The 16,905-nt window shown below is 52.7% G+C and overlaps 1 protein-coding gene across 1 annotated transcript in view; it reads left to right on the top strand.

The window, feature by feature from the left end:
* The window catches only part of LOC135816131 (putative defense protein 3), a 64,954-nt gene that overhangs the window by 29,417 nt on the left and 18,632 nt on the right, over nt 1-16,905 (top strand). The window contains exon 3 of the mRNA XM_065329514.1: nt 114-271. Coding sequence (XP_065185586.1) covers nt 114-271 — 158 coding nt within the window. The remainder of the gene's footprint in view (nt 1-113; nt 272-16,905) is intronic.

Raw genomic sequence — 16,905 nt, 5'->3', positions numbered from 1 at the left:
AATCTATGTGACATGTCTTTCTGATTGACTAGTGGTATGTCCATTGGTTACATGACAAATTAATTTGACGATACTTGGAATTATCTTTACTGGTGTGCCGCTCTGTCTTGCAGTGACCATTTCATCTAACCCAGCGACGACAATTAGAGGGATCTTCTGCCAGGTGCGCGAGCCTGGCGACTCAACACGGGTGTATGGCTTGTTCAAGCCTAGATCATCCTCACTAAAGGCTGGTGCATGCACTGAGACATTTTCGGGGACCGCCGGGGAGGTAAGCACTTCCGTGCATGCAGTCATTCTGAGCGTGTTGTGTCCCGGTACAATGCACCTGTCTTAGCAACCTTGGTCTGTATATATAACATGTATTGCCGGGTCACCAAGTGCGTACTACAATCCCAAATTTGTGAAGGGGTTTCCAGGGGAACTGTCATTGGTGTATCGGTGTAGCTTGTAGCTTTGAGATTGCTGGTCGAGGTTCCTTTATTTATTTTATTTCACCGTCCAATGGCAGAAGCCAATGCAAAGGAGGGGGCGTTAGCCTAGATGGTGAACTTCATTTTTGTCATGCAACACCTTTCTTCTGAAGCAAGGGAAGAACGTTTTGTTTTTTCACGGCTCAGCGTAGCGAAAGAGTGCAAAAAACGTATTTTTCACTCGCAAATATTTTCGTGCGTTTGCTCTTGTTCCGCGCAACTCCGTTGAACCTGCCATCGTGGTCTTTGTTTTTTTCCTCGTGGTAGTTGAAGTTATCATGAGTGTGATTGCTCTGGTAGACCACTACCCCATGTACTGAACAGTTGCGTTGTGAGCGAAAATACTTGTCTTTTTTTTTTTTAAAGTGACGATACGTTTAAAATCACTCTGGGACATCTATCTGAAGACCTGCAGCATGCAGCTGCTGTACACTCTCCTATGCACACCGGTAGAAAAACTGATATTCTCACCTCCCATCATGTTGGGAACGTGTCTCGACGAGAGCGTGTCAAACTCGGGGCCTGAGCTGGGTGTTGAGGCGGCAACTACATAGGCGGCCAAATATTATGTTTTTCTGAATGCACTCCAACGTCACGGCTGCAGTTGTGTTGCTGCAAAATGAGTTCCACCGCGTCAGTGAAGCAGCTGGCTGGCTTTGGCTATGCACACACAAACAGGCGCCGAGATTCCCCAATCAACAGTGCCCTCACCCTTTGCAACTCACTCCCTATCGACGTTAGAGCCCAACCTCGGCGAAATTCTTTCCGACACAAAGCATCCAGCCTTCTTTTGAGCAGTACCTTTTTTTCTTTTTCTTTTTACTATTGACACAGCCCTACTGGAAAACAGGTGGAGAACAAAAAGAAATGAGGAAAAGGACAAACATAGGGGATGTAGGGACGAAGTGCTGATGTGCTGGGAGCAACTCAACCGACCAGAGGTCTCGGCGTCAGCGTTGCAACTAGGCATCAAAAAATGGGGGGGGGGGGGTTGCACAAGAACAACTGCAAAAAAAACAGAAGCTAGAGAATACTGCAAAATGATAACTTGGTGCGAAATAATGAGAGGAAATAATGACACCCAAAAGCGCTATACACGACATTAAGAAAAAGGGAAATCATACAACGCATAGCGCTAAAGCTGCACCAAATAATAATTTAAATTATAACTAAACCGGGTGGAAAACCAAGAGATGTTGTATTTCTCGCCGGCCGAGCGCAGCGAGATAGGCGAGAAATGATTTCTCGCGAAATATTTTTCAGTTGCAAATATGGCATCTGGTGTGTTCTTTGTTGTCGCTTCTTTTCCTGACTTCTTCAGTCAGTTTTGAGTCTCACCAGTGTCCCTGCCCTCCCACCCTTTATTTCTGTGCATATTATCAATGCTTTTTATCACTGTTTGCCGTGATGTGCTTGCCATGCCTACATGATGCCTAATCGCCATTGGGGATATACACCCGGTTTTTTCCCTCGCAAATGCGTCCGTCGGCGCGAGGGTTTTTTCCCGGCTGGCTCGGTCCAGGAAAATTAATCTGACGGTCCCAAGTGGTTCTGCATCATGGCCTATTTCTGCTATCCACTGGCACGACTATTCTTTCTGAGACACTCTGTTCTCAGTCCTTGCTTGCTTCCATACCTCACTCGTTATCCGGTTCACATCTGGCTGCGGCCAACTACCCTTCACTTTGTGTGTTGTCGCTATTGCTGTCTATGTCTCTGTGTATGCCAGTATATGTGGAGCGAGAACATAACAAACAAACTAAAAATAAATGGTAAATGAAGCCCAATATCATCAGCATAGCCGAACCAAGGAACATGACCCGTGCCACAATCAAGAGTTCATCCGTAGAAGTCGGTAGCCATCAGCCAGTGTTGGTGTGTGAGGTGCTTATGGACATCTTCTTTGAACGTGTGGAGCCGCTTCAAGCTGAGTGGAGCCCTTACAATTTCGCTTGGCAAGCTGTTCCATACTGAGATGACAGAAAACGGGAAGGAGCGAGAAGCATAGGCAGGTGCTCTCCTGTCCAGGACTTGCTGCAGCTGCACATGGTGCTGCTGGCCAGGAGGGGGTTGACTCTGGGTGCGCCGAGCTTCTACATGGTTGGCTGGAGGGGGATCATGGCGGTGAGCTGGGGTGGGCCTGGAATGCACTGGAGCTTGTACAGGTATACCAGCCCAGATACAATCCGGCGGTGGCACAGGCTTTGGAGAAGGGCACCAGGGCCAATGACGGCCATTGCACGTTTCTGCACACGGTCGAGTCGGGCGAGGTGGCTGGATGCAGCTCCCATCCACACAAGGGGAGCATACTCAAGGATGGGTCGCACAAATCCTTTGTCCGCACAAAGCCGGCCATGTTAATCTAACACACGGCAAGCCCGACGGAGAACACCCAGTCTCTGGCAGCCACGTGTCGCAATCGAGTGCAAGTGATCCCGGAATGACAGCTTGGCATCAAATGTCACTCCAAGAAGCTTGATGGTGTTGGCTTCCGGAACCGCGATACCTCCAAACTTGATGTCAGGGACAGCAGGGTGTGTGGCTTTCGTAGTCATCAGCAGCTGTTGCGATTTAGAGGGCTCGAATCTGATGTGCCAGCGTTCTCCCCACTCTTCAACTCGCTTGAGGCTGGAATGCAAGGCGGCAGTCATGTTATTCATATTGTTCTGCGTGCCGATGAGGCTGTAGAGGGTTGTGTTGTCTGCAAATGAACTTAGTCGTGTCTCGGGAGACAGGCACTGATCCAGGTCAGACACATACAAGAGGAAAAGTGTCGGGCCAAGGATACTGCCTTGGGGCACACCTGCTGTTACGGGCGCCGGGGAGTAAGATTTACCTTGGACCAGGACTGATAGTTTGAGGTTCAGGAGGTAATCATGCAGCCAGTGCAGCAGGCAGCTACCAATGCCAACGTTCTTGGCTTTGAAAATCAGTCCAGAGTGTGATACTCGATCAAATGCTCCTGCTATGTCCACCGCCACCATGTGAGCGTACCTTCCATCGCTGGCAGTCTTGATCCACTCAGTGTGCAAAGCAGTGAGGATGTCGCACGTGCCTCTTCCTTGCCGAAAACCATATTGACTGTCGGGCAAAATATTAAAATGCTCTACACAATTCACGAGCTGCTTGTTTACTATCCTCTCCATTACTTTTGACAGGATGGATAATAGTGAGACTGGCCGGTAGTTCTTGGGATCCGAGCGGGGGATCTTCTTGAAGACTGGAACCACATGGGCCAGCTTCCATTTGGCATGCTGAACATCGTGGCGAAAGCAGAGTGAGAACAGTTGGGTGACTGGTTCTGCAAGCTCACTGGAACACTGAGCTAGAACTCTTGCTGGAATATTGTCAGGTCCTTTTGCCTTCCATGTATTCAGCTTGGCTAGACGGCGGCGTACATCAGAAAGCCGGAAATGGATGCGGTGAAGACCATGGTGGTCCAAATGCTGCATTTCTGGCAGATCGTTTGGAGAGATGTCAGCATCTGCAAGGCTACACTTCTGGGAGTAGTACCTGGCGAGGCAATCGGCCTCGGTTTGGCGAGTTGGATACTCTGTGCCGTCGGTGTCCTTCAGAACAGGTATTCCAGAGGCACGTTTCATCCCAACAGCTCTCTTCATGTTGGACCACCATTGCTTGTCGTTAAGTGAGCCTGAGCTGAAATTAGCTTTGACACGAGCATCAGTGGATGATTGGGCGCGCAGCAAAATAGCAGCTGTACGGGCCACTAGGTCGATAAACGAAGCTCGCCAACCTCCGTCATCAGGGTGCTGACGCCACCGTTTCCTTGCACGAGTCTTTGCTTGAACTACAATGCTACACTCAGGTGTCCACCAACAAGGGTCTGTCGTTCGTACTCTCAGGGTCTTAGATGGTATAAACGTGTCCATTGCATCCAGAATTCCAGTTGTGAGTTGTTCACATGCAAGTTCGGGGTCATCGCCGACAACAGAAGCCCAGTCAAAGCTGCGGAAATGTGCCCTCAGTCTGCCCCAGTCTGCTTGGCCATAACGCCATACTTTCCTGCTTGTTGGCCGCTCCAGTACAGGAGTGATTTCCTGAAAGTTGGACAATACTAAACAGTGGTCAGAGCGACCGATGGGAGATGATACTGCTGTGTGGACAGGGCCAGGAGAGTCGGACGAGACGAGATCCAATGTGTTTGGCCCACAGGTTGGCTGGGTCAGGTGCAGGACAAGACAGTGTGCTGCACTGATTTCTTCCAAGAACTCTCCTGCGATTGTCGTTCGAGAGCTGCCAAGCCAGGACATGCTGTGAACATGAAAATCTCCAGCCAGAATCATGTGCTTACCATGCTGCCTAGTACTGATCCAGATGCTGGTACGTGATGCCGGCTTTGATCCAGACTCCTAGGCCACCTCCGTGCTCTGTTCGGTCTCGGCGAATCGGGCCACAGTATCCCGGGATCCCTATCGATACCTGGTCGTAGGCTATGATTCCGAGACCTCCGGTCGGATGAGCCTAGCCAACTACAAAATCGCCCCTACTCCCCTTTGTCTTGTTGTCCAGTGTCATTTCAGTTGTCCTCTTCCCCTTATTGTCAGTAGGGCTGTGTTTGCTAGTAAAAAGAAAAAAATCATAAATGCACTGTGAGAGCATTTATCCACTGTTGGTTTCGTCTCAGTCACTATGGAAACATCCGCACCTGAGAGCAACATGGTGTGCTGGAACTCGCCAAACTTGGACAGCAGCCCGCCTGCATTGGTCAGGAGGAGCTTCATGATTGCTGGCTGTCTGCATTCACAATTGCGAGCCACCATCCGTTCCAGCTGACCAAGACTATCCCACCTCAGTCTCGGAACAATGTCCTTTGGTCCTTCCCCCACTGTATGATTGACACCTGGAATTTCCTCCCAGCCTCTATCCTCAGTGCTCGCCCCTCCCAGAAGTCGATGCAGACCTTCAAGAAGAAGGTCTATGACCACCTGAAGCAGTCTGACTGGGACTGGGAAACCGACCGCCTCTAGCCTCCTCCGGGATTATGCTCCTGCTTCTCTCACCCCAAGCCTAATTGTCTCCAATCCTGAGTAGCCAAATTCCACTGCTACCCTATTGCACCCTTCATTTGACACTCTCCTTTCACTCCTATTATCTGTTTGATTATTTGCTATTTTCTGCTGTGTTCCAAAATTAGATCCTCTCCTTCGTTCTAAATCTTCCATTTTCTCCCTTGCTTTTTTCCCCTCATGCTTATGCTTCCCTCCCGAATTTGGTGCACCTGCCATGTGAAGATGCCGAGACCTCTGGTCAGTTGAGCATGGCAAGCCCCACCAGCACTATCTCACCCCATGCTAGCCCCATGTGCCTGCCGGTGAGTTGTGTATTTTTGTAAAAATAAAAAAATAAAAAATAAACAGTTGTTGCTCGGCAGACTCTTGCTGCTGCTGGTCTTCAACCAGTTTCTTGAGCAGTGGGCTGCCGGAGTCAGGTGAATCCCCATGCCGCCGCTTGCGGCTGGGAGGCAATGGTGTCAGGTCGGAGCTGTGATTACCTGAGTCCTGGCCTGACTTCTTCGACAGCACAGCTAGACTGTCCATTTCCTTTTCCTGGCACTGGCCCATGACGTTTTTCATGGTATGTCCACTCCCTCGCATACAGTGGTCTAGGCCAAAAGTCTACAGAGGTGACTGTGGGGAGGGCATCAGCATCAACAGTTACTCTTCCTGTCATCATTCCCTTCTTGTTTCCACGGACACTGCAACCATGAACTGCAACTGACTGGTGTACTGCGGTGGAGCGTGTTGTGATGATCTCGCTTAGCCGTTGGTCATTGCACTAGGCACTGAGATTGCCAATAAAGACTACTGCACGCTTCTTGCGGTGAGGCTCCTGAGCCACCAACTGCCAAGAATCCTGGATGGCCTCCAAGTCCAATGTAGGGGTTTCGTTGGGCACAGGCTTGGCTGGCATGTGTCCGGATCAACGTCCTCCATGCTGCTGAAAGTCATCTGTGTCCGAGCACTCCGTGCCTCAGGGCCCACTGTCCTCGATCACTTTTTCGAAAGTGCCACTACGGGATACGGCCTCCATGTGCGCTCCAGTTGTTTCCTGATCCTGTAGATCCTGCTGCTGCTTGCTTGCATGGTTGCCTTTGGTACAGGTACGGCGTGTACGCTGGCTGTTGAGAGTATGGGTACTGCCGGGCAGCTCCGAGGAGGAATCCATGGCTGTAATGGCGGACTTCTTTTCAAGGGAGACACGAACCTCCGCCTTCAACTCCACGATTTGTGCAGAGAGCTCATCTAAGCGTCGTAGGAGACACCTTTCCCGGTCTCTCGACTCGCTGACAAAAGTTGTCAAAGTCTGCAACAAGCTGGCCACATTTTGCCCAATACCAGGCAGAGAGCAGAGCAGTTTTGTCGGCTCGCCTGTCAGTTCGCCCATGTCAAAAAAAGAAGGACTACGACTACGGGCACCACACCGCTACTGCTACCTATTACACTGAACTACTACAACCACTGCTAAGACCCTACCGGTACCACCAGACCGGCCTGATGCCAACTGGGCTATCCAAAAGACGAAAATCTACCTGGCGGTGCTGCTTGGTTTCTGAAGTCTTGAGTTCGTATTTTACTATCTCGATCATCCCTGCTATTGTCCCCGCAATCTTTATATCTTCGAGTGTTCATTGCCTCTCTGGGTTAATTTCCGCCTAGCTGTTTAATATCTGTTCTATCACAATTATCAATCTTCCTTAATGGCGTCTCACCATCGTGGAATCAAAGAAAATCAAAGAATCATGCACACCATGTTCATTTATCATTCCCATAGCTATGCAAAAGACGTCACTTCAGTAATGTCTGGCGCTAGCAAGGGTCCACACAGCTTTCAGTCACGTACCATTGCTTCGCTGTTGGCCTTTATAACGGGTTGCATGACCCTCATTACGTGTTTGCACGATCTTGCCCTCTCTACATACTGCTGTGTATCATAGACATCACATGCCCACGCTCTGCGCATGCGCAAATTTTCTGTGCGCACAACAAAGCTTGCTGTCTTTCCAGTTTCCTTGCCTGCAGCCAGCTTTCAAATTCTGATTTGAGTTTTCCTCCGTCCTGCTTCAGAGTGTCAGTCCTAGTTCTGCCGATTCGCTGCCGTCCTGCCGTCCTTAGTATTCGCTTTCCTTGTTCTCTCTCAGCTCAGTCCCGTCAGACTACGTGTCTTCAGGGGCCAGAGATTATAGTTTGAGTAGTTGAGTATTACCGGTATATTCTCATGATGGCTCGTTTCTCGACCAGACAAAAGACGCCATCGGCCAGAGTGGCAGCTCAACCTTCGGATGCAGGACGTAATGTGCGTGTGCGGCGAAAGCCTGTTCGTCTTCAACCGCCCAGAACTCCAATACCTCCCCACTCGGAGTCTGTTGTCTCCGACGTTGCGCCGTCAGTTTCTTCTGCCGCCGCCTTGAATGTGTCCCTTGATCCCGGGCGGCAACTCAAACTTCGGCTGCAGGCAGTAATGCACGTGCGAGGCCAAATCCTGTTCATCGTCAACCAACCGGGACTCCATTATCTTCCTCCACGGCCTCTGTTGTCTCCGACGTTGTGCCGTTAGTTTCTTCCCCGCCGCCTTGAGTGTGGCCCCTGATGTACTTGCTTCAGCTGTTTCTCAGGCCGTCGGCCAGGTCCTCCAGCCCCTGATGGAGCAAGTAGAGCAGGTGGAATCTGCTGCAGTCGTCGTGCCGCCTGTCAACTCCAGCTCCGTTCATGCATTGGGCCATCCGCCGGCTACTCGTCCGTCGCTCTCTGTACCTGATAACCTCCGCGGGCGAATTGAACGCGGCGAGTTTATTGATTTCGACGACCTCCTCCCGGACCAGCTGGGTGTGGAGCCCAATGTGTTCTAGCTAGCGGTGGGGGCCAACCGCTCTGTCCAACTTGTACAGAAGCCGACTCATGCCCATCGCCGCCATATCCACGATGTAGCGTCATGGCTCGAGGCGTTTACTGTCTACATGAGAGTACCGTAAAGTCGCGGATAAAAGCCGGGTTTGCATACAAGCACATCGCGGATAGAAGCCTGAAAATCAAACGGGTCAATGCATATAAGCCTGTCGTGCGTAGAAGCCTGGCTTCTATGCAAGCGCGGATCGGGTAGGTCAAGAGTGCATGCGCTATGTACAGTGCATAGTAAAACTGCCGCCATACCGGTAGTCACAGTGGTAAATCTACGCGTGTCGCGCGTAGAAGCCTGGCTTCTATGCAAGCCCGGATCGGCCGATGTGCATACAAGCCTGGCAAAAACATCAGTGGTGCATATAAGCATGGTTTGCATACAAGCCTGGTTTGCATTGAAGCCTGATGCAGAAAGCGGCTTATGTGCTTATAAGCCCGGCTTTTATCCGCGACTTTACGGTAATTGTCGCGGCGGCTCCAGATAGGGCAAATTATTTGCTGGCATACCAGGCCACTATTCTGGATGCAAATAACTCGTATCATGTGGGCGCATGGCTAAGTTATGACAGGCGTTTCCGGCGCGCCATAGCCTCCCAACCACTGTCGTACGACTGGGCTATCATCGACTCTAATTTGTGGCAGTCGTCATTCACTAGCCGTGGTCGCCCGCCATGTTCGCGCTGTTCTCTGGTGCACCCAGTGGCCCAGGCCCGGTGTAAGAATGTATGGGCGGCAGGAATTGCTGGGGAAGCGAACGAGAGGTGGCCCAGGAGTGAGGCGAGGTCGCGTTTGAGAACGCAACCCTTGTCGAGGGTTGTAGAGACTAAACGATGTAGGGCCAGAAGCTAGGACTGAGGCAGACGCACTTCCAAGCAATCGGTGTCCAGCTCCAAACCGAGGAAGGTGAGGACAATGGAAGGGCCCTCAACTTTCTCTGTGGCGACAGGTACGTTCATGAACTGGAACAAGTCCAAGATGATGGCCTTGTGCTTGGCCGCCAGGGAGGAGCTTGGTGGGCAGATGTCGAGGAAGTCATCGAGGTAATGCATTGCGTCGGGCAAGGAGCCGACATGGACAAGGACCCAGTTGATAGCCGTTGCCAGCTGGTTGAAGATGAATGGTGAGGAGCGGAGACCAAATGGAAGGACCTTCTCGTAATGGTACATGCCGTTCCAACGGATGCCAAGAAGATGCCAGTCCGAGGGGCGACGGGACACAGGTGAAATGCATTACGGATATCTACCTTTGTCAAGAGGGAGCCCTTGCCGAGTCGCATAATGGCGGCAATTGCGGTGTCCACGGAGTCGTAATGCAGGCTGAACTGCCCGCATGGTATAGCATTGTTGACACTGCGGCCATCGGGAGACGACAGGTCATGTATCACACGAAGTTTTCCATTGGACTTCGGCACAACACCCAGACCAGATGTCTGCATGTACAGAAAGGGTGGCTCCGGAAATGCACCTGCTGTTTGCCCAGCTTCACAACATTCGGTCAAATAGGAAGAAACATACTGCATATTACGGATGGCCGACAGGTGATTGGGAGAACTATGAACACCAGATACAGCAGCAGAATGGCCTATCGTGAAACCGTGACACAACCCATGCAACACAAAGTGAGAGGAGTGATCAGAATGACGGTTAAGGAACCCGGCTAATCGGCTAACATTGGGGATTTCCACAGAATGTTTACGGAGCAGACGCTGAGGTGGCGGACTCTCCCCTACCACATTTGGCTTCTGGGTGCTTCCCGCGGCATTGAAGACACACGTGGGCACGATAGCAGAATGAGTTGTTGCACTGTTCCCTGCTGAAGTTGCGGCAGATAGGCTTCCCAAGATGGGTTGGCGAGCTGGACTGTGGCGGACCTCCACTCCCAGCGCCGACGGATGGAGGTCCTGGTCTAAAGAGACACCGGGCCTGGGCCACTGGGTGCACCAGAGAACAGCGCGAACATGGCGGGCGACCACGGCTAGTGAATGACGACTGCCACAAATTAGAGTCGATGATAGCCCAGTCGTACGACAGTGGTTGGGAGGCTATGGCGCGCCGGAAACGCCTGTCATAACTTAGCCATGCGTCCACATGATACGAGTTATTTGCATCCAGAATAGTGGCCTGGTATGCCAGCAAATAATTTGCCCTCTCTGGAGCCGCCGCGACAATTACTCTCATGTAGACAGTTAACGCCTCGAGCCATGACGCTACATCGTGGATTTGGCTGCGCTGGAAATGAGTCGGCTTCTGTACAAGTTGGACAGAGCGGTTGGCCCCACTGCTAGCTAGAACACATTGGGCTCTACACCCAGCTGGTCCGGGAGGAGGTCGTCGAAATCAATTAACTCACCGCGTTCAATTCGCCCGCGGAGTTTATCAGGTACAGAGAGCGACGGACGAGCAGCCGGCGGATGGCCCAATGCATGAACGGAGCTGGAGTTGACAGGCGGCACGACAACTGCAGCAGGTTCCAACTGCTCTACTTGCTCCATCAGGGGCTGGAGGACCTGGCCGACGGCCTGAGAAACAGCTGAAGCAAATACATCAGGGGCCACACTCAAGGCAGCGGCAGAAGAAACTAACGGCACAACGTCGGAGACAACAGAGGCCGTGGAGGAAGATAATGGAGTCCCGGTTGGTTGACGACGAACAGGATTTGGCCTCGCACGCGCATTACTGCCTGTTCAGAAGATCCCGAGGTCTGAACCAACGACTATATGTCACATGCATGATTGTGCTGTACTGCTACGCATCTGCTTCTAGTATGCTTGCATTCATGGTAGCATTGACTGTAGACCTGAGCGGTCACGTGCATGCTTCTGTCTCGCGAGTTCCCGGATGCATGCACCGGAGCTTGCGCCGCGCTGTGCTGCGCTGCTTTTGTTTAGTTCCTGGTTGTTGGACTTTTAGTAGTGTTTTAGACTAGCTGGTGTGAACAGTTGCTTTTCGGAGTTCATGTAGAAAGTTCAAGGTTATTGTTTCTTCGAATCGCTTTCCGTTGTGCACGAATGTGGAATGTGTCACTGTGTGAGTGTGCGTTCCCTTTAGTGAGCTTTTCTTAGTAACAGAAAATTGGTAGCAGAGGATGGTTACTAAAAGGAATTAGCTCAGCAGATTGATTGTGATAGTGTTCGCGTTGCAATTTGTAGCAGTGCGTCTTGAACCTGGAATAGGGTGCGGATAATGGCATCGTTGGAACCCACGACCTTGGAGTATGCTGCGGAGCCGAATGCTGGAGAATTGGAGGACGACTATGAAGAAAGGCCAAATTCGGGCCGCCGTCGCTCCTCAACTCCAGAGCGAGAGGAAGCAGCTGGGGATCGTGGAGCTGGCCTAAACTCAGCGCAAGTGGAGAGCGAACTGAGAGTGAGAAAGGCCGCCATCAAAGGGCAGTTCACGAGAGCGAGACGAGGCTTGCTAGTGCAGCTAAATGCCGATGGTCCATGCGACATCGAAGGGATCTCGCAACATCTGGAAGGCCTGACGGCACTGTACGATGGAGCTACTAGTTTGTTGGCAGACATGATCGGCAGCTGCCAAGACTTTCGCCAGCGAAATAAACTGGCAAGTGAGTTGGAAGCACTGGAGACTCAATTTTCGGCGGCCATGGACCGAGCGCAGGCCAAGATCGATGTCAACAAACTGAGCGAAGCCCATCCGCAGTCACCGTCACAAGGCCGAACGGACATCATCTCGTCTCCTCATGAGGACACAGTACACACACTGTCTGGGAGTCAGCGTGGGAACCCGACAGAGACTGTCGGCAGCAAAACCATTGTTCCTGTAAGTACAAGCACTCAGGTCGATAGGACACTTGACGCGTATACAGGTAGAGCTAGTGCAATGTCGTACACCAGCATCAGTGATCTGTCACTGTCAAGTGTGAGCGCCAGCCCTGTTCAGTCTGTACATGACACTGTACTGCCTACCTCAGCACCAGTGTCAGTGACAACCATCAATGGCATCACAGCCTCAGGCAGCAGCCTCACTGCAGCCACTACCTTGACTACTGGCACTAGCATGACTAGACCGCTTGCCTCACTGGCTGCACCCAGGAGTGGTACTACCAGGCAGCCATCCACCAGTCAAGCTGTGGCCAGCAGCCAGCCTGCATTTAGTAGCAGCAGACTGAATGCAGGGGCAAGTGTGTATGTGCCATCTGCACCATCTGCACTGCCTGCTGCCAGTAAAGCCTGGCCAGGTGGCGCAACCAGTCCTTGGACGCACATGCAGCGCATTGAGATCCCCACATTTGCAGGAGATAAACGTAGTTTCGAGGCCTGGTGGGCTGCGTTCTCAGCGTGCGTGGACAAATCGCCAGTGTCACCAGAGTGCAAGATGCTCTGGCTGCGGCAATATCTGAGTGGCGAGCCACTGCGGACTATCAAGAGTCTCGGGTACACTGCTGCGTCCTATGAAGCTGCCAAGGACATGCTCACAAGGAAGTATGGCGGCGAGCGTCGTCGTCTGGCAATCCAGCTTGAGGAGATTGAGGTAATGCGGCCAATACGAGAAGGAAAGCCACGGGAGCTGCAGCAGTTCGCTGAGTTGCTGATGGTAGCAACTGTCCAGCTCAAGGAGGCAGGACGACATGCGGAGCTGTTGGTCGGCACGCTCTATCACTCCCTGATGAAGAAGCTGGATGAACGGATCATAGCGCGCTATCATCGCTGGCGATATGACCATAATAGATCAGAGAGTGTAGAGTGCCTGTTGGAATTTGTTACCCTGGAAGCCGAGCTCCTGGTGACGGCGGCAGAGACAGTATCAGGTTTCAACACAGCGGCAAAAGCAGACCAGCACCGCAGCTCGAAGGATCATCGTGCAAGAACGCTGCTTACCGGTACTCGCAACAAGTCATCTCCAAGCAAGTGCCCAGCCTGCCAAAGCCAACACCCAGTCTGGAGGTGCCTGGTATTTAAGTCGGCAACGCTAGATGAACGATGGCGCATTGCCAAGGCCAGCAACCTGTGCTTTCGGTGCCTGGGCGCTGGACACCGTGGGCAAAAATGCACTTGGGGGGACGCGTGTGGCATAAGTGGTTGCAGCAAAAATCACCACCGGCTGCTGCATAACGCGGAGAAGGCGTCGTCAGCCTCGGGCACTGACACAGCATCCGAAGACAGCAAGCCTACGGTACGCCAGGCGCTCGCAACATCAGCAGAGGGCAAACAGCAGCGTTCACGAACAACAAGCAACAGCAGGCAGTCGGAACCAGCGATGTCTCTAGTCACGTGTCAGACTACAGATGACAGCAAGGCATTATCAACAGCTTCCAAAGCGTCCAAGCTCATCGCCGTGTCCATGAGAACGGTGCCAGCGAAACTCAGGTCTGGTGGGAAAGAAGTGCTTGTTAATGCACTACTGGACGATGCAAGCACGGACTCATACGTAAGTTCGCATGTGGCATGTGAGCTTGGCCTAACGGGAGAAAGACAACACCTGCCGGTGAAAGTGCTCAGCGGTCGCACTGAGGTGTTCTCAACAACACATGTGACGGTTCATCTCTGCAGTGTGGACGGAGAGACATCGGCGACGCTGGACGCATTCACAACCGACTCAATCCTCGGCAGTGACAATGCAGTGGATTGGGTGCACAAGCGCCGTGATTGGGCACACCACCGCAACATTCCATTCCCAGCACTGCCGAACCGTCGACAGGTAGATGTGTTACTCGGCCTTGATGCAGTACAGCTTCAAGCAGCCATACGAGAAGTCCATGGGCAACCTGGAGAGCCGATTGCTCGCCTGACCCCCCTTGGATGGACCTGCGTCGGCAGGATTGGCAAGGTCAAGGCAGACCCGGTAACCTGTCTTACACGGGCTGCGCCACACGACGTTCGGGAAAGTATTGCGCGGCTATGGGCCATTGAAGAGTTTGGCCAGGCTCAACCGCAGCAGCCCACTCTTTCTGTGGAGGAGAAGGAAGCGATGCAGGCTGCCAAAGAGTCCATGCAGTGGACCGCCGATGGACGGTACCAGGTCGGCATCCCATGGCGTGCTGGTCGGCCAACACTACCTGACAATTTCGCGGCTGCACTGAAGCGTCTGCAAAGCACGGAACGACGCCTAAGCCAGGATGCAGCAGCAGCTACAGCTTATAGCAACATCGTACTGGATTACGTCAAGAAAGGGTACGTGCGAGAGGTCAGTAGCAGCGAGCTCAAGCATGGTCAACAATGGTTCCTGCCGCACTTCGCAGTCCTGAGACCGGATAAAGCTACGACGAAGACCCGGATGGTCTTTGATGCATCAGCAAAGTGCAAAGGCATTGCACTCAACGATACCATGCTGCCAGGGCCGAAACTGCAACGCCAGGTGCCGAACGTGCTGACCCGCTTCCGGCACAAACCAGTAGGAATCATCTGCGATATCGCCGAGATGTACCTTCAGGTTCATCTCAGTCCAGAGGACCGTCCCTACCACCGATTCCTGTGGCGAGGCATGGAGCCAACAGCTGAGCCACGTGTGTACGAATTCGAAAGACTCGTGTTCGGCGCCAACGCCTCGCCGTTCTTGGCTCAGTTCGTCTATCAAGAACATGCCCGAACAAACCGCCACAAGTACCCATTAGCAGCGGAAACTATGCTGCACTCAACGTACATGGACGACTCCATGGACTCGGCCACAGATCCCAACGAAGGTGTGGAAATGTATGAGCAGCTGTCAGCGTGCTGGAAAGAAGCCGGAATGCATACCAGAAAATGGCTCTCCAACTCAAAGGTGGTCATGGAGAAAGTGCCTCAGCAAGATCGTGCCAGCCAGATCGACGTGAGCTGCCCAGAGCTGCCAAGTGTCAAGACGCTGGGACTGCTCTGGTCGGCCGCAACAGATAGCTTTACGTTCAAGCCGAACGTACCGGACCTGTCGAAACAAGTCACCAAGCGATCGTTCCTGAGCGCAACGGCAAGCGTATTTGACCCGCTTGGATTCGTAGGCCCCTATGTAGTGAGCGCTCGGCAGCTGATTCAAGACATGTGGCTTCTGGCGTTGGATTGGGATGAACCGCTTCCGGATGTCCTAAGCCAGCGGGTTACGGGTTGGTACCCAGACCTAGCCGAGCTATCTCACCTCTCGATCCCACGCTGTTTGCAGGCAGTTGAGGCAGGCAGCCCTACCAGCAGGCAAATCCATGTGTTCACCGACGCCTCAGAAACCGCTTATGGTGCGGTCAGCTATCTCCGTTGTGTGTATGATGATGGCCATGTGTCTACTGCTCTCATCGCTAGTAGAGCCCGTGTAGCCCCGCTTGCAGCCATATCGATTCCGAGACTAGAGCTGCTAGCTGCAGTCATGGGCATGCAGTTGGCTATCTGGTCATCCGATGTCCTCAGTCTACCAGCAAGTGAAGCAACCATTTGGACAGACAGTCTGAATGTGCTGTACTGGATCCGGAACCGTGCGCGGAGCTTCAAGCCGTTCATTGCAACACGCATCGGAGAGATTCAGCAGAGCACCAGTCCCAGTCAGTGGCGTCATGTACCGACTAAAGTGAACCCGGCGGATGTTCTCTCCCGAGGTTCGTCAGCCCAGGCTCTGATCCATAACGAACTCTGGTGGTCGGCGCCGGACTTTCTCCGCAAAGAGGAAGCAGAATGGCCAGCACAGCAGCTTCAAGAGCCAAAGTCTACCGTCAACTTGGAAAAGAAGAGTGCAGACCCGTCGGGGCAGGCACCAGTCGTGCTAGCTACAGTGGCGGCTGAGGCCGAGGCACCTTGGAGCTTGAATCCAACAAGGTTTTCCGACATCAGCCGTCTCGTACGACGCCGAGCATGGGTGATGCGTTTTGTGCAGAACTGCTGCAAGCCAATGGAGCTCCTTGAGACTGGCCCATTGTCCTCTGACGAGCTTGCGAGCAGCCGAGCTAGTGTGATTGCGGCAGCACAAGAAGAGTCATTGGAAGAGTACCGCTTGGTGAGAGATGGAAAGCCTATCCCAGCATCAAGTAAGCTTGCGAAGTTACGACCAATGCTGAATGATGATCGACTGCTGTGTGTTGACAGCCGTCTCCGAAATGCCGCGATCCTGGACGAGCAAGCCAGATGTCCTGTGATTCTGCCGCGCGGACACTGGGTTACCCAGCTCATTGTCAAGGAGGCTCATGAGAAGAACCGTCATGCTGGCGGCATAAGTCATACGCTGTCTGATCTGTCACAGAGGTATTGGCTTCTTGCTGGGCGAGAGGAAATAAAGGCATGGGAGAAGAAGTGTGGTCATTGTCAACGGCAGGCCGCGAAGCCAGGCACGCAGATAATGGCGCCACTACCTACCGTCCGCGTGTCATTGCCGCTGAGAGCATTTTCGCGTGTCGCGGTGGACTACGCCGGACCTTTCACAACCAAGCAGGGACGCGGAAAACCTCGGGCGAAGAGATACCTCTGCCTATTCACCTGCCTTCAGTCCCGGGCTGTTCATTTGGAAATGGCAACAAGTCTCGATGTCGACGGATTCATGAATGCTTTCTTGAGGATGACCAACCGGCGCGGCGTTCCGATACAGGTCGTCTCCGATAACGGC

Source organism: Sycon ciliatum, chromosome 1, assembly GCF_964019385.1.
Source record: "Sycon ciliatum chromosome 1, ocSycCili1.1, whole genome shotgun sequence".
NCBI lineage: Eukaryota > Metazoa > Porifera > Calcarea > Leucosolenida > Sycettidae > Sycon > Sycon ciliatum.
The sequence above is the reverse complement of the archived record's forward strand: the minus strand, read 5'-3'. Positions and strand labels throughout refer to the sequence as shown.